At 57.5% G+C, this 25,825-nt stretch overlaps 1 protein-coding gene across 9 annotated transcripts in view; it reads right to left on the bottom strand.

The window, feature by feature from the left end:
* The window catches only part of CACNA2D2 (calcium voltage-gated channel auxiliary subunit alpha2delta 2), a 134,099-nt gene extending 110,574 nt beyond the window's left edge, over positions 1-23,525 (bottom strand). For 4 of the 9 annotated variants that reach the window (XM_074312279.1, XM_074312275.1, XM_074312276.1 and 1 more), the window contains exon 1: positions 23,130-23,467. In XM_074312279.1, the coding sequence (XP_074168380.1) occupies positions 23,130-23,338 (209 nt within the window). In that variant the 5' untranslated portion in view covers positions 23,339-23,467. Of the gene's footprint in view, positions 1-23,129 lie in introns of all 9 variants that reach the window. The other 5 variants (XM_074312278.1, XM_074312282.1, XM_074312280.1 and 2 more) reach the window with 2 other exon arrangements.
* Positions 23,526-25,825: the final 2,300 nt, after the last annotated feature.

The raw sequence follows: 25,825 nt of genomic DNA, 5'->3' as shown, positions 1-25,825 counted from the left end.
CCTTGGGAGCTTGAAACCGGCCATGGCGGGAATATTTATAAATCGGCAAAGGCTGCCAATCAGTTTCTCCCCCTGGATAGCGACTGTAAACATTTACCAGCACAGCGCTGATGCAGTCCCAGGCGGTCGCCTCTTTCCTAGTGTATCTATAGGTCTTCGGTTCTAGGATTTCACACATAAGTAAAAGAAAATTAATTGGATGAACAGGCATGGATGCCAAGTTTTTATTTCGCTCAGAAAACACATTATTATTATTATAATCACCATCATTTCATCAAAAAAGGCTATTTCAATACTAAAAAAGTTTTTAGAAGAGCCAAATCAGGATAAAGTCCAATTCTTCCCCAAAACGCACACTCCCTCTCCCTCTCCCTTTCCTTCTCCCTGGCCCCCCACACATGTATGCATACTCCTACCGCAGGCTGAGCAGCTCCAGACTCTGCTGTGGGCTGCAGGGACTGGCGTACTCGTGACACATCAGGACACACACTCGCCTGGGGTCTCGGGGTGGCTCTAGCCCCTTTGGTCCAGCACGCTGGGCCTGATGGGTAGACCCCTGGCTCCAGCTGCACTGCGCATCGTCACAATGCAGAGAAAACAAGTCACTCTGATTACTCACCTAAACCCAACCCAATTAGGAAGGCAAACCGTATGCCCAGTAGTTTAAAAGAACATGACAGATCATTCACTTCGTCATCACAGAGACATGACTTGGTGGGTTCCAGGGTTTGGCTGGTGTCCCAGTGCTGGCTCCAAGGGGAGATACATGGGATTGAAGAGGCAAGAAGTCAACCATGCACGTCCTACCCCGAGGCTAGAGAAAGCACCCACCAAGCTGAGACTGACCCTGGCTGGGCACAGTCCTCCTCACCCCAGCAGAAGGGCACGGGGGCTCTGGAAGGATCCACGTCCCCACTGGGTCAAATGCAATGGATCAAATCCTGCCTGGGCTCCCATCAGCCTGGGACCAAGTGCCTGGCTCTGCCAATGCGTCCCTGGTCAGACAGGGTGGCCCACCTGCTGGCTCCCCGCATGCCTGTGATGTTCCACGGTCCTCATTGAGATGACACTGCTTATCTCCAAAGGGCTCTAAGTGCCAAATTAACAAGACTGAGGAGAGACAATATCTGGGAGGAGGCATGTCCGGCCAGGGACTGCAGCCAGAATGATTGCTGGGGCACAGGAGGCTGGGGACAGAGCCAAGCACTACCATGGCCTCCAAAGTGCCCAAACCTAGGAGGGTCCAGGATCTGCACCCCCACTTCACAAACAAGAAAACTGAGGCCACTGCCAAGACGGGTGCAGGGCTATAGCGTCTAGAGAGAAGCTGGACCTGTCCTCGTGGCTCCATCAGCCATGGACCCACCCTTCTAAGACTGTGAGGCTCCAGGAAAGGCTACTTCTGCCAGCCATGTCATCTGAGAGAGTTCTGCCCCCTCTGACCCTCAGCTTCTGTGAACAGGGGTACTAATGAGTGGCTGAGTAAGGCCAAATAAATTCACACAGCAACCTTACTGGGCAGTCCCCTGAGGGTTTGAAGCTCACCCCATCCAGCCCCTTGTCCCTCTTTCCCCCCTTCCCCCCCAGCTGAGAGAGATTGGGAGCGGGCACAGGGTAAAAGTGCCATGTGTCCCAAGACCAGCAGGCTGAGGGCAGCCCAGTGGGAAGAAACCGACACCACCTGCCATGGGATGCCAGGCCTTAGTCTCTAGGGCATGTTCAGACCAAGAGGAGTATGTGGGGGAAGAGGGGTGTGACCATCAGCAAGGGAGCAAAGTCATCTGTATGTGGGCGAGGAGCTGGGGCGGAGGACCCCCTTTAGCGGATAGAACCATCGAGACCCCAGCTAGAAGGCTGGGGAGGCCCCAGTTCAAACTACAGAGCACTGAGGTGGGGGCTGCCAGCTGCAAAGCCCCCCCCCCAGGGGAGAGAGGGACAAGGCTAGGAGGATGGGGGTAGGAAAAGACAGCACAAGAGGAGGAAGAGAGGAAAGGGGGAGGGGAAGAAAAGGAGGGAGCAAGGCAGAGAGAAATGGGGGGAAGAGCGTACGTACAGATGCAGCAGCATAGATTAAACTGTTGCCAGTTGTTAATTTTATACGTGAAGCTGTTGATCAGAATGTGATTTAATTGTACAGTATAATCCAGGCTTTTGGAATAAATTATGCAGAAAACTCATCTATAATTAAACAAATCAAAAAACCAGAGACAGGTGACACTGCAGGCTCACCCTCAGAGGGCACGGGAGGGTGTGGGCGGCCGGACCTCGCAGAGGGGCAAGAAGAGGGGGGAGGACTTTGTTCAAGAGCAGACGGGGGAGGCCCAGGAGAGGCCAAGGCCTAGCAGTGGCAAGAGCTTCGGGACCCCCAACCTGGGCCTCTGCAGGCCTGCTCCCCACTCCCAAGGAGGCACTGACACTCTGCTACAGGCTGCCTCTACGGCCGAGTGGGACGGGGTTTAGGAGCGGTCTCAGCTGAGAATGGCACAGCAGGTGATGCGGGAGGGGTGGATGCCAGGACATCACTAGACTGGGGCAGGTGAGGGGTGTAGGCAGCAGGCACAGCAGAGGCCACTTGCTGCCAAGGGCACTGTGAACCACACTTGGCAATGGTGGGGGCCCACAGGTCTCCTGCTTCTCTGTGACAGGCTGGCCAATTATTCTTCCAGCTCTGGGGGAGGCAACGATTTAAAATAAAGTGTTATTTAATTATTCTGATTATATTTCAGCTGGCCTGCCACCTCCCACCTGGGTGCCTTCTCAGTCTTCTGCAGGAGGAAAAGAGAAAGACAGGGCAGGAAGCGGGGGAGGAGAGGGCCTCTGTGTTAGGCTGACACCACCCACAGCCACCCAAAGCTCAGAGAACAACTGTGAGCCCTGCTGAGGCTGGGCTTGGGACACAGCTGGCCCCTTCCCTGGGCCAGAACCCTACTGCAAACGGCAGGAAGCTCAAGGCTGCACCCCAGGACTGTGGCATCTCCAGAGTCACCTCCGGCGGGGTGTCCTCCATGACCACTCATGTAGATGTCTCTCTCTCCTCAGACTGAGTGCCCAGATCCAGCCCTGGCCCTGCCAAGGCTTGAACCAGGTGTGCCCCCTTAAGCCTCAGTTTCCCCACCTGGAAAACGAAGACAAGGCTCGCCACTTGTCCACATCCTAGGACCCAAAGAGGAGGCAGGTGGCAACCACTGCCCCATGGAAAGGATTTATGAGCACACAGATCCATCTGGACAGTGGGGCTGTTCTCCCCACAGTCCAATCTCCTTCCTCAGGCATGGGATGGCTGTGCCTCCTTCTTAGATTGGGGCCTCCAGGTGGGCTGCAGCGCCCCTACATTGCCAAGATCCCGACACAGGGGAGACACCTCAGGAAGGGTAGGACCTCCTTCCTGCTTATTCCTCTCAGGAAAGAAGGCTCTTTGGCCTCAACGTCTTTTGAGGTTCAAAGCCCAAGGTGGGATCCCTGACCCTGATTTGATTTCAAACTTCGAAGAACATGGTTGGCAGAGGGCAAGTCCAGCCAATGTCATTCACTCCCGAGAGGCCAGCTGGGATCAGCGTGCCTGGAGGTAAGGAGCCGGGCCAGCCCTGGCCTCGCGCTGCACCAACCACAGAGGGTGAGAGGGGAGACGCTGGCTCCGCCAATGCATGGTGGGGGAAGGCTCCCAGCTAGCCACCAACCGCTTCATACGCAGGGGAACTAAGGCGCAGGCCTCAAAGGGACTGGCTCACCTTCAATGGATTTGTGACTCAGCTAAGGGGACTCCCAGTGTGCGCACCATAGAGCACCCAGAAGCATCCTCCCCACCCCCACCAGCCATCCAAGCTGTTCTCTGGAGCTGGGGAGGGGTTGGTGCCGAAGCTCGAATTAGTCCAGATCTATTGGCCTCCACAACGTGTCTTGGGACCCTGCCCAAATACTGCTGCTTAATGAGGTTAATTATGGGCTGTCCCTTCTTTCTTTGCTGGGGAGAAAGCTCTCTCTTCTAGTTAGCTCTCAGCTGGGAGGCAGCAAGCCTATGCACCCCCACCCTCAGACTAATGGTGAACAGTCATCTGGCTTTAATTAGGGCCCAGTATTTACTCCTTGATGGGGGAGGGAAGGAGCCGAGGGGAGGAGAAGGCCTGGGGCCAGGGAGCAGCATCACCCAGGGCTGGGGGAGCCAGGCAGCCCACTTGGCCCAGACAGAGATGGAGAGTGTCCAGGCTCACACAACAAATGGCCACAGCACTCTGCCTCCTTCCCCACCATCAGTGCAGGCTGGAGGGCTCACAGGGGCACCAGCAATCAGGGAGGACTGCATGGATGAGGCAAGCCAGGGACACGCGGGCTGAGAAGGGGACGGTTTCCCGGTGTCAGTGAGGAGGACAGCATGGAAGGCCCACCTAAGCCTGACTTTGTTTCCACCATGGTTAGCTGTGTGACCTTCATAACATCTTTTCACCTCAAGGTGAAAGCAGCATGAGGTGTTTGTACCTCAGAGAAGGCCCTAAGGGGCCCTCCATGGGAATGCATCCTGCCCCCGCAGCCCCTGCAGTACTGGGAGGGGGCTGGAGAAGGCACCAAGGGGCAGGGGAGCCGGAAGGAGGTATGGAGCAGGAAGAAAAAGGCTGTTCTGTGGGAGAGGTTGGCGGGCTCGGCTGGGGTGATGGCCTGGGTGGGGAGGGGCCAGGACCGACTCTCTGCCACCTCCTACTATGTACCAGGACCTGCTTCGTGGTCCACACACAGCTCTGTGGATTGGCCTTTCCAGGTCTCACTTTCCCTCTTTGCCCAAAGAAGGGTGGCCTGAGGCCTCCACAGGCCATTTGGGGATCCATTTCCCGGGAGTCTGATTGGGACCTTCCTACCTGGGGCCTGCACCTGTGCGCCAGGCATCACAGCAGTGACAGGCCAGGGCTCTCACTGCACTGACTTAATGCATTTCACAGCAGTCGGATCACCCCCAGTCCTCAGAGGGGAAAACTGAGGCACAGAGCCCAAGGTCACACAACTAACGAATGCCAGTCAGGATGACACATACCTCTCCTGAGGAGGCTGGGCTTCAATGCCCAGCTGCCAGCATGGCGGTCACTTGGCTATCTAACAAGCCTCTCAAACTAAATGTGCCCCAAACCGAGACCCTGACCTCCCTCTGGATCCTCACGCCCCCTCCACTCCCCCACCGACCCCCTCCCCTGGCTTAGCTGATGGCAGCTCCCTCTGTTCAGGCCAAAAGCCTCAGAGTAACCTGGAACCTCTTTCTCTCACACCCACATCCAACCCATCAGCAAGCCTGTGGGCTCCAACTTCACACTGTGCCCGAATCTGCCCACTGTCTACCACCTCCCTGGCCCCCAGCCTGGCCTGGGCTGCCATCATCTGCCTCCAGGATAAGTGTGGTCGCCAGCTCTCTGGCCTTCACACTGCACACCGGGGCTTGCATATACTGTTGCACAGGCCTTGGCACACGCTGTTCCCTCTGCCCGGCTCAGTCTTTCCTCAGAAGTCCACAGGGCCTCTGTCTCACCTCCTTCAGGTCTCTGCACACACATCATTTGCTTACTGAAGTCCAGCTTGCCCCCATTTAAGTTGCACCCCTCCTCAAGCAGGGCCTGATCTTCGCGTGCCCTCCTGGAGTTACTGCTTTAGCCAGTACTTGGTCAGGCCACCTCTTTGTTTACAGTCAGCCTCTGTCCGGGGCTGGGAACCCTGACAGAGGCTTCTGCTCTCCAGCCTGAAGAACAGCCCTTTGCTGAGTTGCCGTTCCTCCCAGAGTCGGGGCGACCTCCCTCCCACCCTGCCCAGCCTGTGTGTGGCCGGCCACAGGAGGAGGCAGGTGGGCTGGGCGGCCCAGAGGCCCTCCCTTCTGCTGGCTTCTCTCCGTGTGAATTATTAAAGCTCACTTATGACAGGCCTGCCCAGGCCTGTGGCTTCCGTGCATAATTCATGGCTCTCCCAGAAGAGCCGGGTGCTGGAGCAGCCACTTCTTCCAGGAAGCCAGAAGAAAGTGCGGGGAAGAAGTGGCCCACCCCAGGCTGTCCTCCCTGTCTGTCACCCCTTTGCTTTCGCTCTGTCACGAGCAAGAAGAGTTCAGGAACTAGCCGAGGTGTCCCCAGAGCAAAAGCAAAGGGTCCAGGCCGGGGACACGGGTATCTGCCGCTCTGCCCACGATCCACCGTCTGCCCCCAGGTCCAGAGCCACCTGCCCCAGTCACTGACATAGACAGACTGTGAGCATTCGGGGCTCTGTAGTGCCTCCTTCTCTCCCCAGCACTTTCTCCAGGTAGGAAGGCACAATGGGAATTTAACCCCTGCCCAGGCCCATGGGACAAACAGGTAAATTGAGGTTCAGGGAGGCTGGAGCTCAGGAGGTAGATATATTGACACAGCCCCTGTGTACCCAGCCAGGTGTTGTGATGGGGGAGCCATGCCCAAGCATGGTCTCAGGAGGTGCACAGTAGGGTTGCGGTACCTGTAAAGGTCACCAGGTGAGTCAGGGAGGACCCAGGAGCTCCATACGCCTGTTCCTGCCCCACACTGGTGCTGAAGCCTGACTGGGGGTGGCAAGATAGGCCCTGTGCACGTGCCACTAACCATTCCGGTCAGATTCTGTCATTCACATGTCCCCATCTCCCCTCCTGCGCATCCTCCCCACCCCCCAGCATGAGTCAAATCCTTGCTGAGCCACAAATAGCCGTCCTCTGTATGTATCCTCAACATAGCCTCCTGCCTTGAGGAGAACAGAGACTCCCCCTCAGGACCCTCTGTTCCTCTTCAGGGTACAGATCCCGTTGTGGAAGCTGGCAGGCCACCGGAGGACACCAAGGTAGAGAGAAGAGGTGGAGCAAAGACCAGAACTCAACACTTTAGGGCCAGCTGTGTTCACTGGCCTTGTTCCTCTTCTACCTGGCCAAGTTACCTCCACTAGGAAGTCTTCCCTGATTTCTCCTACCCCATCCTCAAACCCATAGTACTGATCCCACTTTATTGAACCTTGCCTTGGGTTGGAGCTTCAGCCTAGTCTGTCACCAAGCTCTCTGCAGAGCTTAGCTTGCAGCCTGACAAAGAAGAGTCTTCTGGAAACACTTGGCATGAGATTTACCTGAACATCCTCCACTAACCAGTGGGAGACAGAATGGCAGGCAAGGCTGGGAAAGGGGCTCCAACTCCAACAGGCAGCAGAGCACTAAGGAAAGGAACTGGTGATACAGAGCACCTACTGTGTGTTGGGTTTTCTGTGTGGGATTCCCTCCAAAGTTACACCGCACCCCTGGCCAGGTGCAGACTCATTCAGGCCCACTTTATGGATGAAGACTGAGGCCTAGGGAGTGAAGCACCACAGCCAAGGTCACGCAGCCAGTCTGTGCTGAACCAGAATTTAAACCAGCCAAGTATGGCTCCAGAGCCCTGACCCTGGCCCCTAGGTCGTTAGGCCTCCCTAAGCCCAAAGTGGACTCCAGTGGTCAGATTTAAAATAGGAAATTGGGTGCAGGTGAGGGCCACAGCTCATTTATGCCCAGCCCTGCACCCAGACCCCCACTTCCTCCCCAAGCTGGGTGCAATCGGGAAGTCCTTCCATATACCCCACCAGAGCTATGCTGCTGTAGGAATGTTGTCTGGGCTGTGCAAAGACGGGCTCCCTCAGATCCTGTCCCCCTCCCCCAGGAAGCCTGGACCAGGTAGCGGGCAGAATGTCCACTTCCTCTGGGGTTTGCTTCTGGCTAGTGCCTGGCCTCTCAAAGGCAGCCACATTGCATGTAAATCGAATGGGAGCGCAGGTTACTCTCTAGTGCTCCCTCCACAGTGAATTCTTCAGTGATGCAAATCCCCTCAGTGGGCTGTGTGGGACCCATAGCTGCAGGGAGGAGGGAGATTCAAGTACCATCCCAGCAGCCACACCTCCTTCTGGGGAGCCCCAGGAAGGTGGCCAGGCCAGGAGGAGTCACTCTGCCTGGTGAGCCCAAGTTGTCCGCAGGGCTGGCTTGAGATAAACCTAACAGGACTTACTGCTGAAAAAATACAGGTGTTTCTGACCTTGTGCAAATTCCCTCCTAGCTCACTCACTCCTCACTCATTCATTCCAGTGCTGATGAGCCAGGCTCTACGCCGGGCACTGGGAAGGGACACAGTGGTGGGCAGGGTAGATGCGGGCCTGCCCCAGGAGATTCGAGTTCAAGCACAGCAGACATACGATCTAATCTGGACCAGATGAGCGGAGGGAGGAGGAGTGAGCCTTGGCGGGTTGGATGCATGACGAGGGGCCTGACCCAGCCTAAGGGTCTGGCAGGTGAAGGTGGCACTGCAGAGCTGGAGGGCAGTCCAGACTGAGGGTACAGCACATACAAGGCCCAGCAGTGAGCTCTGCCCAGGAAAACGCCCATGAACGATGCAGATCAACCATGGGCACCAAAGCAGGCTGCCCTCCCACGCTGGGAACTGCAGAATTCCAACCTCACATGAGCACCTCCACACGCTGGCTGGGGGAGAGAGGTGGGCTCCTGACAGTGGGGAGATGGAGAGCGGGCCCAGGAAGTAGATGGGGAACCAACGGCTCAAAGAGCTGGGCTCTCTGACCAGCCCTCGGCGCCCCGTCTGGGAAGGCACAGCTCAGCCAGGGCCCCTCTAGAAGCACGTATTCAGCTCAGACACATCTCCAGCCGGATGTCTAGTCAGCATCTCTAACTCAACGTGTCCCCTGATGTCACCTGGACTCACTCTTCCCCAGCCCCCTGCAGCTCAGCTGGGGACAACTCTGTCCTTCCAGCTGCTAAAGCCAAACACCCTGGGGTCACCCGGGCCCCTTTCTTTCTCACACCCAGACGACTGACATGTCTTACCACCTCCACCACAGCCACCCCCACTCTGGGTGCAATCGGAAGTCCTTCCATATACCCCACCAGAGCTATGCTGCTGTAGGAATGTTGTCTGGGCCGTGCAAAGAAACCTCTCCCATGGTTTCCACCTCAAAGTAATGGCCAAAGACTCACTGATTTAGTGGCCCTGCCTGACCTGGCCCCTACTGCCCTCTGACCTCCTCTCCTCCTGCTCTAACCACTGTCCACAGGGCCTTTGCACTGCTATTCCTCTGATTGAAACACCTTCTCCCAGATACCAGCAGGGCTCCCACCCTCCACCCCTTCCAGGCTTTATTCAAATGTCTCTTTTTTTAGTGGAGGTCTACTCTGACGCCCACGCCCAGGTACACTGTAAGCTCCCCCCAATCCATCCTGTTCCTCCTCCATGGCTCTATCACCTTCCAACACATGTGTCTTCTGTCTGTGTTCCCTGCCAGGGCCTGGCACACAGCAGATGCACATGAGCGTTGAAAGAAGGAGTGAACAGCTGGTTGTGGTGTCTGTGTAAGGAACGACGAGACGTGGTTGTGCCCACAGTGAGGGAGGTATGGACTGGAAGAACATGAATGGGGGGGGGCATCTCAGGCAGTACCAGGATTTCTCTAGGCATAGCCTGTGAGGCCAAGCCCATGGGCTACTCCACAGCCCTGCCTGGCACCTGAGGACAGCCCACACCAGACACTTGTGTCCCACTTGCACTGACCTGCAGGTCACCCCACAATGGCGTTTGACCTTTGTTCATATGACCAGCCCAGTTCACATGTCCCCAAGGCCAGTCTATGAAAAAGGGGCAGGCTGCCTTTGCCCATTTTTCAGATGAGAAAAGCAAGGCTCAGAGTGGCTGCCCATCAACTTTGTAAATTTTATTTAACACAGAGCTACCGACTGCCTGTGTTGTTGGGACCAACATTTAACACATGGCCCCTACCAGGAGTTCTGCATCTGGGGAGAGGAGGCCCTGGGCTGCCTTCATTTGGGAGCACCCAGGGAAGGTGGGCCCTGTGAGCAGGGTAAGGGGGAAAAGACTGGCAGGGAGGTAGGTGCTCCCTCTCCCGGGAACTGATTACATTCATTCACTCGCTACCTGAGGCCCATCACACCTGGGCCCTGGCGCAGAGCAGCCTGGAGGGCAGCCCAACACTCCCTACTGTACTTCGTAACTTGTGCTCTTGACCCCTGGGGCACCAGAGAGCGCTGAGCCTCAGCCCAGGACACATCGGAGGTGGGCATAGTGTTATTATCCCCCCAGTCAGATGTGGCTGCAGCAAGAAGACCCTCCTGCTGTCACTGCAACCAGAGGAGCCCACAAGTGCAAAGCACTCACCACTTCCCTGGGCATTTCTGATACAGATATTGTCACTAAAACACCTTCTCTTGAGTACAGGGCCTGGCACACAGTAGGTGCTCAAAAAATGTTGGCTGAATGACTGAATGCTCCATCTTTACAACTCCACACCATAGGAATTATGGTCCCATTTTAAATATTAGGAAACTGAGGCACAAAATGACTCAAACAAGGTCACATATTTTGACCTCTTTATGACCTCCATCCAGCTCCTCCCTTCCTCAATCCCTGTCACCTGGAACAGGCTTTCTAGCAAGTAGCAGGAGGACGCAGTGAGGCCGACAGAGCCCACAGCTCCAGTCCCACTATGGCCCTGTGCAGGCCTCCCCCTCTCCGTTTTAGAGTAATGGCCTCCATACGTCACCAGTCTGGAAATCACCTGTAAAATATAGCTCCCGGGCACTGGCTCCGGAACCATGTAAATCACCAGCTTAATGGCCTCTGGGATTGTCCCAGCCACTCTGTTCAGGGGAACTTGGGGCTGCGGGGCCTCAGGCAGGCGAGCCCCAGTCAGGAGCTGTGAGCAGCCCAAGGTGTCCTGGGTGCTGGGAGGCATTGCCCACGGGTGCAGCGGCCTTGGAGAGCATGTCAGCAAGAGAGGGGTGGGGCCTCCTGGAGCTTCAGGAGCTGGGGTTGGGTCAACATGGACAAGCCCCTCCCTCACCCCTGCCCCGTCCTTGTTCCCCATCAGAGACTTGCCCTCACAGGAAGGTGGCTACAAGTGCTCTCCCCCGGCCCCCACAGCCCTGACCGTGGAAACGGTGGGACCCTGAGAGGGCCTGTCGGAACCACGTCTGGGGTATGAGCCCTGCCCCACCTGCCCCACCCCCTGGATGCTGCTGAGAGCACCAGCCATGCATGGTTACTATGTATTTGGCCTCACTTCTCACTTCCGTTTCTTATTCACTGCTGATCTCCCCAGACTGTGAACTCCCACAGCAGGCCCAGCACACAGCTAGGTGTGGGGAGAAAACAGGCAGAGGGAAGGGGAGGTGAGGAGACAGAGCCTGAAACATGGGCAGGCCATGGAGCGGTCAGCAGGGTGGGTGGGGCAAATGTCACCGCACAGGGGCAGTTGGGAAGGGGTGGGGCAGCCAGCTGCGGAAGCCTGGTGATCAATTCCCAGACGCCGCACTCTCGCCACTGGTCACATGCATAGTCATCTAGGAAGAACTGGCTCCCACAGGTCCCAAGTCAGGAGAATCCCAGAACCAGGAGACCAGGGGCCACACTCTTTTCCTGGGAGCCTCAGTCCCCCTCCTGTCCCCTATGACATCAGCAAAACCAGACCCATATGGAGCCCTGTCCCAGACCATGTAAAAGCTGCTCCAGCTTCAAAGACACAACCAGAGAGTCTGCAGACACCTGCGCAGACTCTCTGCTCAGCAAACATTTATTGAGCACCTGGTGTGCACTAGCCTGGGGCTCCAGCCAAGGACAGGTGGCCCCTGCCCCACCCCTCCCAGGCATAGCCTTGAAGGGGAGGCAGCAAGATCTACTGCAGGATAAGAATGGGGGGGGCTTCAGGCAGCCAAGGAAGCCCCTGACCCACACAGGGAAGTCAGGGGAGGCTTCAGCGAACAGTGACTCCCAGGTAGAGGTCAGCTGGACCACCGGTGTATCCAGCTTGGGGCTGGCAGGGTCCTTTGCAGCCCACCCAACCTCTCCCCGTCTTACTCCATGCTCGGTGCATAGTAGGTGCTTATTACACCCCTACGGAAGGAGACGGCTGCTGCCCGGTGGGCACTCAGTCCTGAGGGCAGAGACCCCCTCCTGTGCCTGCGCCATGCCCACCAGAAGCAGCCCCTTTCACTCTGGTCTCTCCATAGCACCAGCTTACAGAGGATAGAAATGACAGCTTTGTGGACGGGGTGGCAGGGGAACGTCACCATCAGCTGCAGAGGATCCATCACTCTGCAGGGTCCAGGACATGATGAGGACACAGGCTCAGAGGAGGAGGGCAGGTGGTGCGCCCAGACTCCCACAGTGAGCTGGACAGGGGCCAAGCCTCTGGCAGGCTAGGAGGAGAGGGAGAGGAAGGACGGAGGGGAGGCCCACACCCTGCAGCATGAGCCCCTGAAGTTTCTGGGGCCCGCATCAGCCAAGGTCTGTCTTCAATACTTGAATGTGCTGCCTTGGGTAACTAACTCTAGGCACAGCAAGAAGGTAGGGTAAGGGATGGAGGGCAGGAGGATGGAGGGTGAGGGGATGGAGAGGTGGGGACACGGGAGTGATTAGACTGCTCTGCTCCCCCACTCTGTGTGCACAGGTGATGACAGTACCACCAGCTCCCAGCGGGCGAACGGGAGAAGGCCTCAGGAGAAGACCCAGGTCAGCCAGCTCCAAAGAGCCCTCTCCTCTCATGTGACAGGTGGGGAAAAGTAGCCAGAGGAGAACCCTGACCCAGGAGCAGGACAGAGCCCAGGCCATCTCCCAGGACCTGTGCCCTTGGCCGACTGACTCCTGGAGCCAGGATGGGTGCAGGGAACAGAGCCCAGAGAGTAACAGGAAGGACCAGGGGCCAGGTCATGAGAACATGGCCTCTTTAGAGTATGGATCTTGTCATATCCGTCAAGAGAGCCAACCAATGACACCCAGTCCTGTCTGTAATGAGCAGGCACAAGTACACTCCACTTTGCAGCCGCCTCTGCCTAAGATGAGAATGAAGTCTGGCAGGCAGCCCCCAGCCAAGCTCAGGCCCTCCTGTGGCCATGTCCACGGTCCCTTTCTCAGCTGTGGCCCATGAAGGTCAAGTCAGTTGCCCCGCTCTGCAGTGCCCTCTGTCACCCAGGCCGTCCAGGGAACCCCAGGGTGCCACAGGTCTGTGAGAAAGCCAGAGGCCCCCATGAAACCATGCTCCACAGATCTCAGTCTGAGAGAGGCAGCCCTTGCAGAGGGACAGGTGTGATGGAAGGGTGGGGGCACCCCAAGGGTCCTGTGTTCCGGGGGCTGTTGGGAGGAGCTGCAGAAAGGCTGTGCGAGGCAGTGGCTGTGTGCTCAGCCCCCAGCGCTAGGGTGTGAATCCTGCCTCCACCACTCACCGTCTGTGTGATTTCAACATCACTCAGCCCTGTTGCCTCAATTTTTCTTGTCTGTAAAACGGGAATAAAAATGGACTGATCTCACTGGATAGCATATGTGAAATATACCACCCAGGGCCCAGCTCATAGTGATTGATGATGTGGTTAAAATAACTACTTCCTTTACAAATGTTTCCTCCAGCATGGACACCCTCCCTTCCCTTCCCCCTATCTCCGTCCTCAGCTCCCACTCTCGCGTGCAGGCTTCTTGTCTGCAGCAGATACTGCCTCCCCATTCTCTATCACCCTCCCCTCTTGTTGCTAACAAAACCCGTCTGCAAGAATCTCTCCCACCTCCAGCCTCAAGGTGACCCCATCCTTAGCTCAAGGGTAAATCCTGATTAGCCTGAGCCAATCACAGTGCATGTTCCCGATTGTCAGTGATTGGTTTAGAGTGAACATGTGAGCCACTGCTAGCCCATGAGGTGTAAGGAGAAGTTGGCTAGCTGGTTTCTAGGTGAAGTTTTTTAGCCTCTTAAGAGGAACCCAGAAGAAATGCCTCCTCTTTTACTCCTAATGTCCGATACCTGTGATGCCTGGAGCCGTGGCAGCCATCTTGTTGCCGTGAGGAAAATCAGCCAAAGACAAAACAGCTACATTACAAGTGAGGCCAGCCAGGCAGAGTGCAGGTGAGGACTTGGTCGTCGATGAAAGCCTACACTCACCCACCTCTGGGCTTCCTGTCGGGATAAAGGGCCTAACAATGATGGAAAAACTCATCATGCTGTGGTTGCCAAGGTGTACACAGAAGCAAGCAGCCTCTTTTCCTTGCAGCCAAATATACTCTTTTTTTTTTTTTTTTTAAGATTTTGTTGGGGAAGGGGAACAGGACTTTATTGGGGAACAGTGTGTACTTCCAGGACCTTTTTCCACGTCAAGTTGTTGTCCTTTCAGTCTTAGTTGTGGAGGGCACAGCTCAGCTCCAGGTCCAGTTGCCAGTTGCTAGTTGCAGGGGGCACAGCCCACCATCCCTTGCGGGAGTCGAGGAATTGAACTGGCAACCTTGTGGTTGAGAGCCCGTGCTCCAACCAACTGAGCCATCCAGGAGGCAGCTCAGCTCACGGTGCCGTGTTCAATCTTATTTTCAGGGGGCGCTGCCCACCATCCCTTGCAGGACTTGAGGAGTTGAACCGGCAACCCTGTGATTGAGAGCCCCCTGGCCCATGTGGGAATCGAACCGGCAGCCTTCGGAGTTAGGAGCATGGAGCTCTAACCGCCTGAGTCACCGGGCTGGCCCCAAATATACTCTTTAGACTCAGCTTTTGAGGGGCCAGTCGTCAGCTCAATGCCTACTCCCGGAAGGCCCCTGGCAACTGGGCAGAGCTGGGGGAGAAGGCATGGGTTGTAGGAGAGGCCGTAAGGGGCAGGGTCTCAGTCAGAAAGTCTCCTTGGCCCGGTACCTAGGCTGAGCAGGCCAGCTGGGAGGGGACATGGTGAGCAAAGGCCAGAAGGGGCAGACGCCAGAGCTCCGACTAGGACCTGCAGGTGTCTCCGCCTCGCTGCAGCCTGGGTAGTCACAGGGCTAGTGGGCAGAGACCCGAGCCAGCCCAGGCAGGGCCTCGAACGCTAGGCTGAGAAGTGGGGCTCTGCCCAGGGCAGGCTTCTGAGGCACAAGGTCATAGCTCACCCTCAAAGGGAGACACTGCAGCATGCCTAGGGAGCCCAGGTTCTCACTACACCCACTTGGCCTTAGCTCACAGGAGAAAGGAGAGCCCTCAGCACAGGGGCCTGTTCTGCCAGCTCACTTCTCTTTTCCAATAAATGAAGTTGGGGGCAGGGCTGAGGTGGGTTGTTTTGTTGTTTGCTGGAACTGGTGGCAGTACCAGGCCTGACCTTTAAGGCTTCAAACGCAGCATTTCAGGCGGTGCCAGCAGGGGAGAACACGGGCTGCGGAGGGAAGTTATCAAGGCTAAAATGCCACGTCAGGCTGGAAACTCGCAGTGAGCAGGGGCCTCTACCCACCTCAGGGATACACCGGCGACACAGCTGTCCTTTCCCAGGGTACCCCAGGGCACTGAGGTCTGCCCCAGAGAAACGGCAGGAGCTGGGTGCTCCCTCCACACAGGCCCCTGGCTGTGTGGGCTTGGCCAGAGGAGGCCTCAGATTCTCCTGCATCCCATGTCAGGGAGGTTTTTATTTAAGAGAACCAGTTGCATATCACAGTGCAAGGATTACTGAAGGGGGACACCCCTCGCGCAGCCTGGATTGAGCACTGGGGACTGGGACCTGCCCACAGCACGTGCTCCTTTCCACCCCTTCAGACATCAGTTTCCCTGTGTGCACAATAGAAGTATCTGGGTTCCCAGCAGCTTCTGTGGCTGGGATATGTCCTTCCCAGGTCAGGGAACCATGCAAGGCCCGTAGTGCCCAAGGAAATGGTCCCGCCCAGACTTGCTACCCCCACAGGAACCCTCACTGGTACTGCAGGCTCTCAGCAAGCCCTTCTCAGCCACTTCTGCCCTTTGCAGAAGCTCCTTCTCAAAATGCTGGGCTATGTTAGCACGGCCAACACATGGGCCCTGAGAATGCCAGGAAAGCAAGCTTATAGTCCCTCACATATCAGAACCAATCAGCTGAGGGCCCACACAACAGCCCCAAGGGCCAGCACCCAGCACAGGGCAAAATGACAAAAATTCATCCTGGAAAGGAAGTGGCTTCACTGGACATCGCCCAGATAAAGGAACATGAGGGGAGCATCAGGCCGAAGCTATTACACCCCAAATCACCAGCAGCTACTGCACAAATGTCTTGCTGGGAGCAAGAACCCCAAACCTGCAGCAGATGCTCTAAGGAATGCCAGTCTCCCTCCCTTTGGTGTGCAGATGACAAGCACCCGCTCCTAGAGGGGAAAATGCCAGCCCAAGGTCACACAGCAAGGGTTTCCACTCTGCCTGAGCCAGACCTGTATACCCACCGTCCAGGCTCTCCATAAGCAAAGGCCTGTTTGTAAAGATGCTTTGCTTCACAAAGAACTCACCAAGCTTCTCAGAGTCCCAAGACCCCCACTGCATCTAAACACCATTCGATTTGCAAAAATCTGAATTACAAGGACACAGCCTCTGTGTGTTTCTTTTGCAGACTGTCATCCAGCCAGTTGGTCCATGATCAAACTTTCCAGCTCCGTCTTAACTCAGGCTGTTCCTGACATAAAAGTTGCAAAACACTGGTCCCAACAACCAGGTGGCTTTATTTCTTACTGCCAGCATTTGCCCAGCCAAGCCCTGGCATGAACCTCAAAGGCAGGTGCAAAAGTGGGCACTGGGAGTGCATTCTGGGTGCAGAGATAAACTCTGTGCATGCCCACACCTACAGATATACACACTACATAAGCACACACCCACATCCTCATTCACACACACAGGCACACACCTACACCTGTGTATACACATCAGCATGCAAGCATGCACACACGGGCACACGCTTTCACACACATGCACAAATACCCACACAAGCTCATCTTTATGTACAAATGGACACTCACACAAGTGTGCATACACATGAACACACCCAGTACACGTGAGCAAAGAAACATAAGAGCCAACACATGTAGACACTTCCACACACAGGCTTACATGTGCACATAGGCCTCGGCAAGGAGGAAAGACCCAGAAACCACAACTGAGTCTCAGGTGCTGGTCGTGCTTGGCTGTGTGGTGGGCGCTATGAGCCATGGGACAGGTGGCTGGCACTCGAGGGCAGGCCTAGCTGGACTGAGAACCTTCATAGATCCAGCCAGGACCCATCTGTCCTCATCATGCAGGCACTGGGGCCCAGGCCCATCCCTCAGGAGCTGTCACACCCCAACCCCATGAGGCAACAGGATCGAAGGAACTGTTTTAGAGATGAGGCCCCAGGAACAGAGAGGCTGAGGAAGTTCTCAAGGTCACACAGCAAGTGAGAGCTGCAGGACAGCCTCCAGGTACAGCAAGGGGGGGACTCATTCAGAAAGATTTGGCCATCAGGGAAGGAAGGCATCAAATGGGAGCAAGGGACCAGGGTCTAAGCGGGAAGAGAGGCAGAGGGGGCACGGCTCCCTCTTCTTCCCTACTCCTTTTCCCTCCACTTAAGGCGTCATTTCCAAGGTGGGGAGAGATGGTAAAAGGTCAGCAGGAAAGACTGTCTGTGCCCCTTCCTCTCTGCTAAACAACTAGGCTGATCAGAGCTCAAAGAGGGTCTAGGAAGCAGCTTCAACACACTCAAGGCGTGGCCAGAGGCCAGTATGAGAGGCGCAGGCTCCTTACATCCGGGCTGGGGGTCAGGCCTTGCCCCATGGCTAGAGCAGAGTGTAGAGAGGGGCGGGAAGACCTGGGCCTATCTTCTTAGGGCACTGGAACGTTGGACTCAGAGGGCCCTGGAAGAAAGGGAGCTGAGGCCCAGGGGGGAAAGAGGCCTGTCCAAGGTCACCACCATGCTAGCTACTCAGCTGAGAGGATTGGACAGGGAGTGCTTTTGACAGAGGCCCCCCTGGGACCAGGCCAACCCAAGGTGGGGACCCTCAGGTCCCCTGTGTGACGATCCCCCCAGTACACACTTAATCCCAGCTAGACAGGCCCCATCCCCACAGGCTCAGTCACCAGTACCAGCAGTGGCCAGGGGCTGAGTGGGCCAGACCAGCCCCAGGGGGCCCAGGTGAGGTGGGAGGGACTAGGGGTGCAGGGTCAGGGCCTGCGTTCCAAGGGGGCAGGGCAGGGAGTGGGGCTCAGATGTCATGGGCCTGAATGACGTCACCCTTCACTCCTTTAGGGAGCTCCAAGAGACCGCTCTGGGGACCTTGAAAGCCCCCAGGGGCACCTCACTCTGCACCTGTACCACCAACTCCCCTCCCCCTTCTTAGCCATAGGCAGTTCAGGAGGCTCTTCAGGTTACACAGGACAAGAGAGGAAGGGAAAGAAAAAAACCCAAAAACCACACATACACCTCCCTCTGGGAATACGAATATTGATTCTGTAGCTTCTTGTTTAGACAGTAGGCACAAGGGAAAAAAAACCAAAACCAACCTGACACGAAGAGAAACTCCGCAGTTGGCTGAAGGTGTGTGGCCAGCAGTGGAAAAGCGCCCTCACCCTTGCCTGTGGAGACCCCTAGGTCCCTACACTCCCAGTGAGGCCTGAGGCCCTGAGCCCACTCACTTCAAGACACAGGTCACCAATTCCAGAGGCAAACCTGCAATCTGGTGGCCTAAGGAGACAGCAGCAGGGAAAGGAGAAGTGGGGGATGCTGGAAAGGGAAAGAGGAAGAAAGAGATCACCCCCCCCACACTCATAGATAACACGATGCTGCCAGATAGGGCCCTGCCACATGCCTGCCTGCTTTGCCTCCCAAGCCTCCAGCTGCCCCCTGACTAGTACCTTGGTTCCCCGGACTCTCACCTGTCCAGACAGCATGAAAACACAAGAGTCCATAAGGTCTGAATCTTCGGAAGCCCCCTCAGGCCCGACAAAACCTCTGAGGGACTAGAGGATTCAGCCTCGGGTTTCCATGAACAGCCCCACCCCACCCTATGACTTTTCTCTCTGGAATCATACTGGAATCTTGGGGGTGGGGGCAAGATGGGGTCACAGCAGCTGGAGAGAAGAGTCCCTCCTGCCCACCCTCCAGGCCTGGCCCATGACTTAACACCTTAGAGAAGGGAAAACCTTGGCTCCACGATCGCCTATGACTCAGGACGGGATGAAGGTGGGCACAGGGGCTATGAGTACCAGGGCAGCAGGACAGTTAAGTGTCTGACAGACTAGCCTCACCCAGCCCTGCTCCAGAAACTGTGGAGCTTTGGGTAGGTCCCTTCATCTTTCTGAGTCTTAGTCTCCTCATTTGGAGATGGACGTGACCACGGGTTCTGAAGTCAAGGTGGTAACATCGGGGAGAAGACTGGCCCCGGCTCAGTGAGGGGAGGTCACCATCAGCCTGGTGATGTCCGCCACCACAATCAACCTGGGCTTCAGAGAGGGAGGGAGGGAGGTGGCCCACTGACTCTCGTCAAGAAGCTGACGTCCCATGAGGGTGGTACAGCCTGAGCTAGCTGCACGACCCAAAGGCATCTGGAAGGTGTGGATATGAGACCTTGAAGGAAGGATCTCGACCCCTGAGAAAAGCCTGCAGTGATGAGGGAACAGCATGAGCAAAGCGCAGAGATGGAAGGTGCTCGGCCTACGGGAGCAATGTGAAGACTGGTGGGGAGGGGCCTGTCAGGCTGTGGCATCAGGGCCTGCTGTTAATGTTACAACAGCTGCCACGGTGCCCACCCGCGGAAACTGCCCTGCCACCAGAGGCCACATCCTCTCCCACTAATTCTCATCACCAGTTTCTTAAGTAGATTCTATTATCTGTGACTCAGTCTCTCCTTGGGAACACCAGTGTGACTGAGAATCCAGAGTAAGAATTACCCGCAGCTAGGAGGGGATTCATCTTAAAATGGGTTCCCTCCTTTCTCAGGGGTTAGCCTGACATGGCTGGCCAAGAGGAGGCACCCATGAAGGTGGGCTATAGGCGGGACAGCAGCAAGGGTTCCCCCCAAATCTTCAACCCCAGGAAGATGTGAACACCTGGTAGCTCTGCATGTCTGCGGAGGCAGCCGGCCACCAAGTCTCACTCCCTCCTTCCTCCTGCAAAAGCTGCAGCAGGTTGTTGGGAAGCCAGGGACCCAGATGTGAGCTGTTGCCTCCCTCTAATAGGAAGAGTCACAGGGAGGTGAAGACGCGGCTCAGAGGCCCAGACAGACACACGTCACCCACCATTAACCGTAGCTAGACTGACGCATGCCCGGTCGCGGCACTCAGGAAAAGGAGCACACACTCCAGCTGCCATTAATCTGTTGGGGGGTCCAGACCCCAGGCCCTTCTCTGCTCCTGACCCACTCACCATGCACCCCCAGAGGAAGAGACGTGCTGGCCGGCACCATCACTGCCGAGAGGGGCAGCCAGTGGGGTGCTCCACCCCGCACTCAGCGGGGATCCCACGGAGCAGGGGCCAGAGAACAGGGGCCAGAGGTCAAACAAAGGTGATAAAAAAGGAGGGCAGGTCAGGGTGGGCACAGAGAGATGAAAGGGGTGAGAAACGAAGCAAGGGGGCGGTGGAGCAATGATAAGAGATGGGAAGAGGGGGGCAGCGGAGGGAATGAGACTGACAGATTTGGGAGAGGAAGAGACAAGGAGATGCGAAGCAGTGAGGGCTGCCCCTCAGCCAGCAGCGGCCACTCACAGCCACTCCAGCCACCTGCTACCAGGGCTGGAGTGAGCATAACTGGAAACAGGAGGAAGCAGGTGAAAGGGAGTGTGAGCTCTGACTCCATCTCGCCCTCCCAACCCCAGACTCACGAGTGTGTGCATGCACATACACGTACGTGCGCACATATGGCTGCCTCCTTGTTTGAAACCCTGATCCAGGTCCAAGTGAGGTGAGAGAGCCCCCCAAAACCAAAGCCCTGTCTTCCTCCAGCTCTGACTCCTCTGCCTTCCTCGATTCAGTGGCAGCCTTGGTCTGCTTCGCCTGATGGGCAGAGTCACGCTGCTAGAGCGGTTACAGAAATAACGGCCACGAACCCCAAGCCCACACTTGCTTGAAGCCCAGTGGCTTGAAAAGCTGGGCCCCATCGCACCGCCAGACACCAATGAGGACATGACTTTCCCTGTCTAGGGCACTTTCCACTGAGGGGTCGTCACCCCAGTGCCATGAGGCTGAAGTCCCACTTCCCACCGCAGAAAGCCACCTGTGTCCAAGTCTCATCCTAGCTTGGCCACGCTGACGCTGGAGGTTCAGGCAGGCGGCCCCCCTCCTCCCTAGCAGCCCCTCAACAGCAGCCTCAGCCTTTATGTCAGTTCAACAAAAGCCCCAACTCCAACTAGCTGTGGTCACGCGCAGAGGTGGGGGGTGGGGGTGGGGGGGCTTCCTCGATTCCTTTCCCTTTCTCCCTCCAAGGATCAATGGGCGTCATACCTGCAGGAACAGGGCAGCTGAAGGGCGCTGGCTGTCATGGTAAACCCTGTGTGTCGTCACACCATTAGTCACCTCCCCCTGGACCCTCGGAGCTGCGCAGCCCCCACCCCACCCCCACCCTCATTCTCTAATTACAGTTTCCAAGACATGTCCCAAACCCTTAAATTAGCTCCAACTCTATCGACAAGAGGAGAGCGTCCAGCTGGAAATGTGCTGCTGCCATCATACCCGCCTCACCATCTTCTTGCTGGGGACAGAGGGACAGGTGTCCACTCTGGTCAGGGTCTCACATTATCCTTCCAAGGGAGACCCACGGAAGCCCAGCATCCACCTGACCCACTGCAGGTTGGAAGGAGAGGGAGCCAGGTGGGAAGAGGTGAAAAGAGACGTCTGTGTAAACCTTCACTGGAGGAGCTATGAACCGGCTAAGGGAAATAATTATGGCTTGGCTTTGAGGAAAAAAAGAACAAAAAATAATGCTTTTGCTCTTTTTAAACATTGTGGCTTAAGTCCATTTTCATCACAGCAAATGAAAGGCAGTAACGCACCCAAAGCCCTGAACTTCCTGTGATGCCCTTCTCCCTATGCACCCCCACACACGCTCAAAAAATCCAGACAGTTGACAGAGGACACGTCTGTATGGCACCTATAATTTGCCAACTGATCACCCGCCTGAGCACAGCCAGGCTGTGCGAGGAGAGAGACGATAAGACGGAGAAGGACTCGGAGCAGTGCCTTTCCGAGTTTGTTTTTCCCTCATCTGGGAGAACCGACAGGCTGAGTGGGCCGGTTTGGAGACATAACGGGGCTCCTACCCTGGGGTGGAACTGGGCTAATGGCGCAGAGCCAGCCTCTCCCCTTCTCTGAGACCAGACCCTTCCCCGTGCCCACTAGCAGCCAGGCTACTCTTTCCTCAAACCCCCAGCCTGGCCACTGGTGAAGGAAACCAGGGACAGGTGGCTCCTCAGGGAGCCAGGAGACAGAAAACAGACAGCAAGGTGGTCAGAGTGCCCCAAAGCCAACACGGGCAAGATGTGTCTGGGCACTGACATAGGCTGGGGCATGGTGCCCACAGAAATAGCTGCTGTCCTAAAGGCCACAGGCACTAAATGCCCACTCCCAGCCCCAGGCATATCTGGCGGAGCTCACCCTGAGGAGGAAGCCGAGTTTGCAAGCTTGTGGGGAGGGAGAGAGAAGCTCAGAAGGACCAGCACCGGCAGAAGCTGGCAGGGCCAGGACATGCTCTTCCCCTGTTGGCAGCAGCAGCAGGGGTCCTCCCTGTCATTCACCTCCTGACCCCACCCCAGCACCGTCACCTCCCAATTGGGCTCACCAGTGTACCCTTGCCCCAGGTGTAGTGGGGGGGACCAAGAAAAGGGGACCGAGCCCCTCTATAGCACTGGCCACAACAAGGTCCTCGCAACCTCTGCATCCAACCCTCGCCCTCAAAGGAAAAAGCCAACGAAGACAGGTGTGGGGGGTGTCCCCACCTCTGGATCGAAAGCGCCAGGTTCCCACCGGGAGAAAACGTGGGGCAGACGAGAGGCTCCAACTCCACTGGGCAGGGGTCGCTGGCCGCCTCCTCACCCAACCTCAGGTGCCCCTCTCACCCGGACAGCGGCAAGGGAATCAGCGGGCAAGCTCGGACTCCCGTACCCCTTCCCGCGGCTTGGAGAGCTTGCTCTGCTCCGTTCGCGGGGGAGGGAGGTGGGGAAGCGGTTGGGGGAAGAAGGGGCACCGCGGGGAAGTTTCGCGACGCAGCCAAAGCGCCCGGACCGCGGCTGCCCGCCCTCTGGGCTTCGGGCCTCCGCCCCCGGGCGCAGTGGGCAGCGGGACCCAGCGCCCTCGCCCTGGCTCGGGAGGTACGGGCACGGCGGGCCAGGGGGCAGAGGGGGGCGCAGGTTCGGCCCGGGTCCCGCGGCCGGCCGAGGCCACTTACGTGTGCTGCTGAGGGAAGCTGTAGGCAGAGGCGCCGGGGGCGGCGAGCAGCGGTAGCAGCAGCAGTGGCGGCAAGAACAGCAACAGCAGGCGCGGGGACCCGGACGCCGGGCTCCGGACGCCGGGCCGGGGGCCGCGGCGGGGCCAGGGGAGCGCGGTCCGCGCGGGGCCGGGCCGGGAGGCGCCGCAGGTCCGAGCCGGCACCGCCATGTTTCCATTCAAGATGCGGCGCCGCGGGGAGGGGGGGTGGCGGCGGGCTGTGGGGCGCGGGCGGCAATCCGGCCTCTCCTCCTCCGCCTTCTCGCGCCGGGCCTTCGGGGCTGCACGGGCCGCAGAGCCTCTGCAGGCTGCGGGATGCGCGCCGCGATCTCTCCGCGGCGCTGGCTCCTAGCGCTCTGAGCGCCCGGCCCCGGACCGGTGCTCAAATAGCGGCCGCCGCCAACCTGCCGGCGCCGCCCTCCCGGCTCCCTCCCTCCCTCTCTCCCTGGCCGGCCCGCCCCCGCGCGCCCCCGCCGCGGCCACGTGCCCGCCCGTGCCTGCGCGCCCCTCGTCCTCGCGCAGCCCCGAGTCTGCCCTGCTGGCCCGCGCGGCCGAGCGGAGCCCGGGCGCGCGCGTCCTGCGCCCCAGTCGCGGCCGGAGCTCCGGGTGTGAGCCCCTGCCTGCACGCCTTAGACCCCGTGCTCCACTCTGCCGTCCCCGCGGGAAGAGTCCACCGCCCGGTGGCCCAGGGCAGGCGCATACGTGGCCCTTCTGGGGGCTCGACCTTCAACAGGCTTAAGGCCTGGAGTCACAGGTTTAATGGTGGAATGGCAGGCTTCAGCCGAGACCAGAGAACAGGGCACCATTGCTGAACTCACCTCTCAGTGGCTGCAGCTACCTTCAAGAGTCCGCTCAGGGGAATTCGGTCCCCAGCTCCTGACAGAAGGAAAGGGCCTGAGTGTCCAGGCTCCCTGAACTAGAACCTGAGTCCAACTGCACAGTTGTGAGAGGCTGAGAATGGCAGGACGCAGCCCTCTGACGCCACTCATTTCACTTCCCTGGGCTAAGCAGGCACTGTGTGCAGACCAGCCCCAAGCCCCCAAGGCTTGCACAGCCTCTAGACTCTTCCAGTGCTGGGAAGCTCACCCCTGCACAAATAATTTCTGTCCTGGAGACCCCTGGCTCTTTTGAGCTTCAGGGAGAAGGCTGGGGGGCTGGTGTCAATTCCTACTCTGTAGTTGTGGGCCTCTCAGAGCCTCGGTTTCCTCCCTTGAGAATGCTTGTGTGAGTGCCCACCCCCACTTCCAGGATGAAGTGAGAATGGGAGTGAATTGCTTGGTAACCTAAGCACTCCCGGTTGGGGGAGAGAGAGTATCCCTGAGATTCACCAGGTCCCTGCCCTGCCGCTGGTGCCAATAGGATGAGAGAATGCTCCCTGCCAGCCTGGCAGAGGGCAAGACCCTCTTAGCAGTAACTACCCAAAGACTCTGTGCTTAACATGAGGAGTAAGGGTAGTAACCATCTGGGCAAGAGTGGTTGATATCTGGGTGAGTTGCCCATCACCCACTCACAAGTCAGCCTGAAGAGGATTTGCAGTTGAGGAGGGAACAGCGGTGGTCCCTGGACTGAGGAGGGCAGAGGTCAGGGGCTGGAACCAGGGCCCAGGACAACCTTTACTTGCTCCCCATTTCTACCCGGGCTTTTCCCACCCCCCCAAAGCCAGGGCTTGACAAGGGAACAGCTTTGGAGCTTCATCCTCACGTGACCTGAGTGAGTCTTCAGGGGCCAGACTGAGGCCCAAAACATTATCAGAGGAAGGCAGTGCCCTGGGCCCCAAACCCCTGACAGGCCTGGGGGCTGGTGAACAGAAGGTGCCTGCTGGACTCTGGGAGGCCAAGTCCGGCCAGCTCTATCGGGGACAAGCAGGGCCCTCCCTCACTGAGCCAGATGCCTGACTGGGCCAGATGTCACCACCCCCCACCTCTGGGCACGGCAGCACCTCCAGGCCAGACAGAATTAGCGGGGGAGAGTGTTCTGCATAGAAGACTCAACAAGCCTGGGCTCACCGGCCGCTTCTCAGCCCCTGCAGCTGATGTTTGTTTCTAGCATCTCTGTCTCCCCTATGCCCAAGCCAGGGCTGACCCGTGGCATCCTCCCTCACCTGTTTACTGGACAAATGCTCATGGTCATGGCCCCAGGGACCAGCACAAAGGGTGTCACCCCTCCCAGATACCCTCTGGGGTTAGGTGGGCACCTTTCTAAGGCACACTCTGCAGTGGCAGGGTGAGAAATGTCAGGGGCAGCCACCCTGCCCTTTGACATCAAGATGGCAGTACTGCTCCCAAAGAGAGCCTAGTCCATCAGGCACCTGTACCCAGACCAGGTGAGGTGAACGGGCATCGGTAGCTGGGCATTTCCGTTCCAGCCTCCACAGATGTGCACCTAATTGAGCCGCTGGCACCGAGGGAAAGGCGGGAGATTTTGGTTGACAGGCCGTTAAAGGAAGACAAATAAGGAGGGGAGGTAATTAAGAGTAAACGGGTAGTAAGAGTTTACACGTTGCAACCTCCAAGGCTCACAGCATCCTCAGTCTCCTGGCGGCTGGCTCCAGCCACAGGTTGAGATCATGGGAGGAGAAATCAAGGAACCAGGGACTTCCATGAAAGGCACATCGACGGGCTTGGAAACAAAGGCCTGGGCTACTCACCTGGCCAGAGG

The sequence above is a fragment of the Rhinolophus sinicus genome, linkage group LG10 (genome assembly GCF_036562045.2).
Source record: "Rhinolophus sinicus isolate RSC01 linkage group LG10, ASM3656204v1, whole genome shotgun sequence".
In the NCBI taxonomy this organism is placed as follows: Eukaryota; Metazoa; Chordata; class Mammalia; order Chiroptera; family Rhinolophidae; genus Rhinolophus; species Rhinolophus sinicus.
Note: the sequence above shows the minus strand (reverse complement) of the source record. Positions and strands in the feature narration are given on the sequence as shown.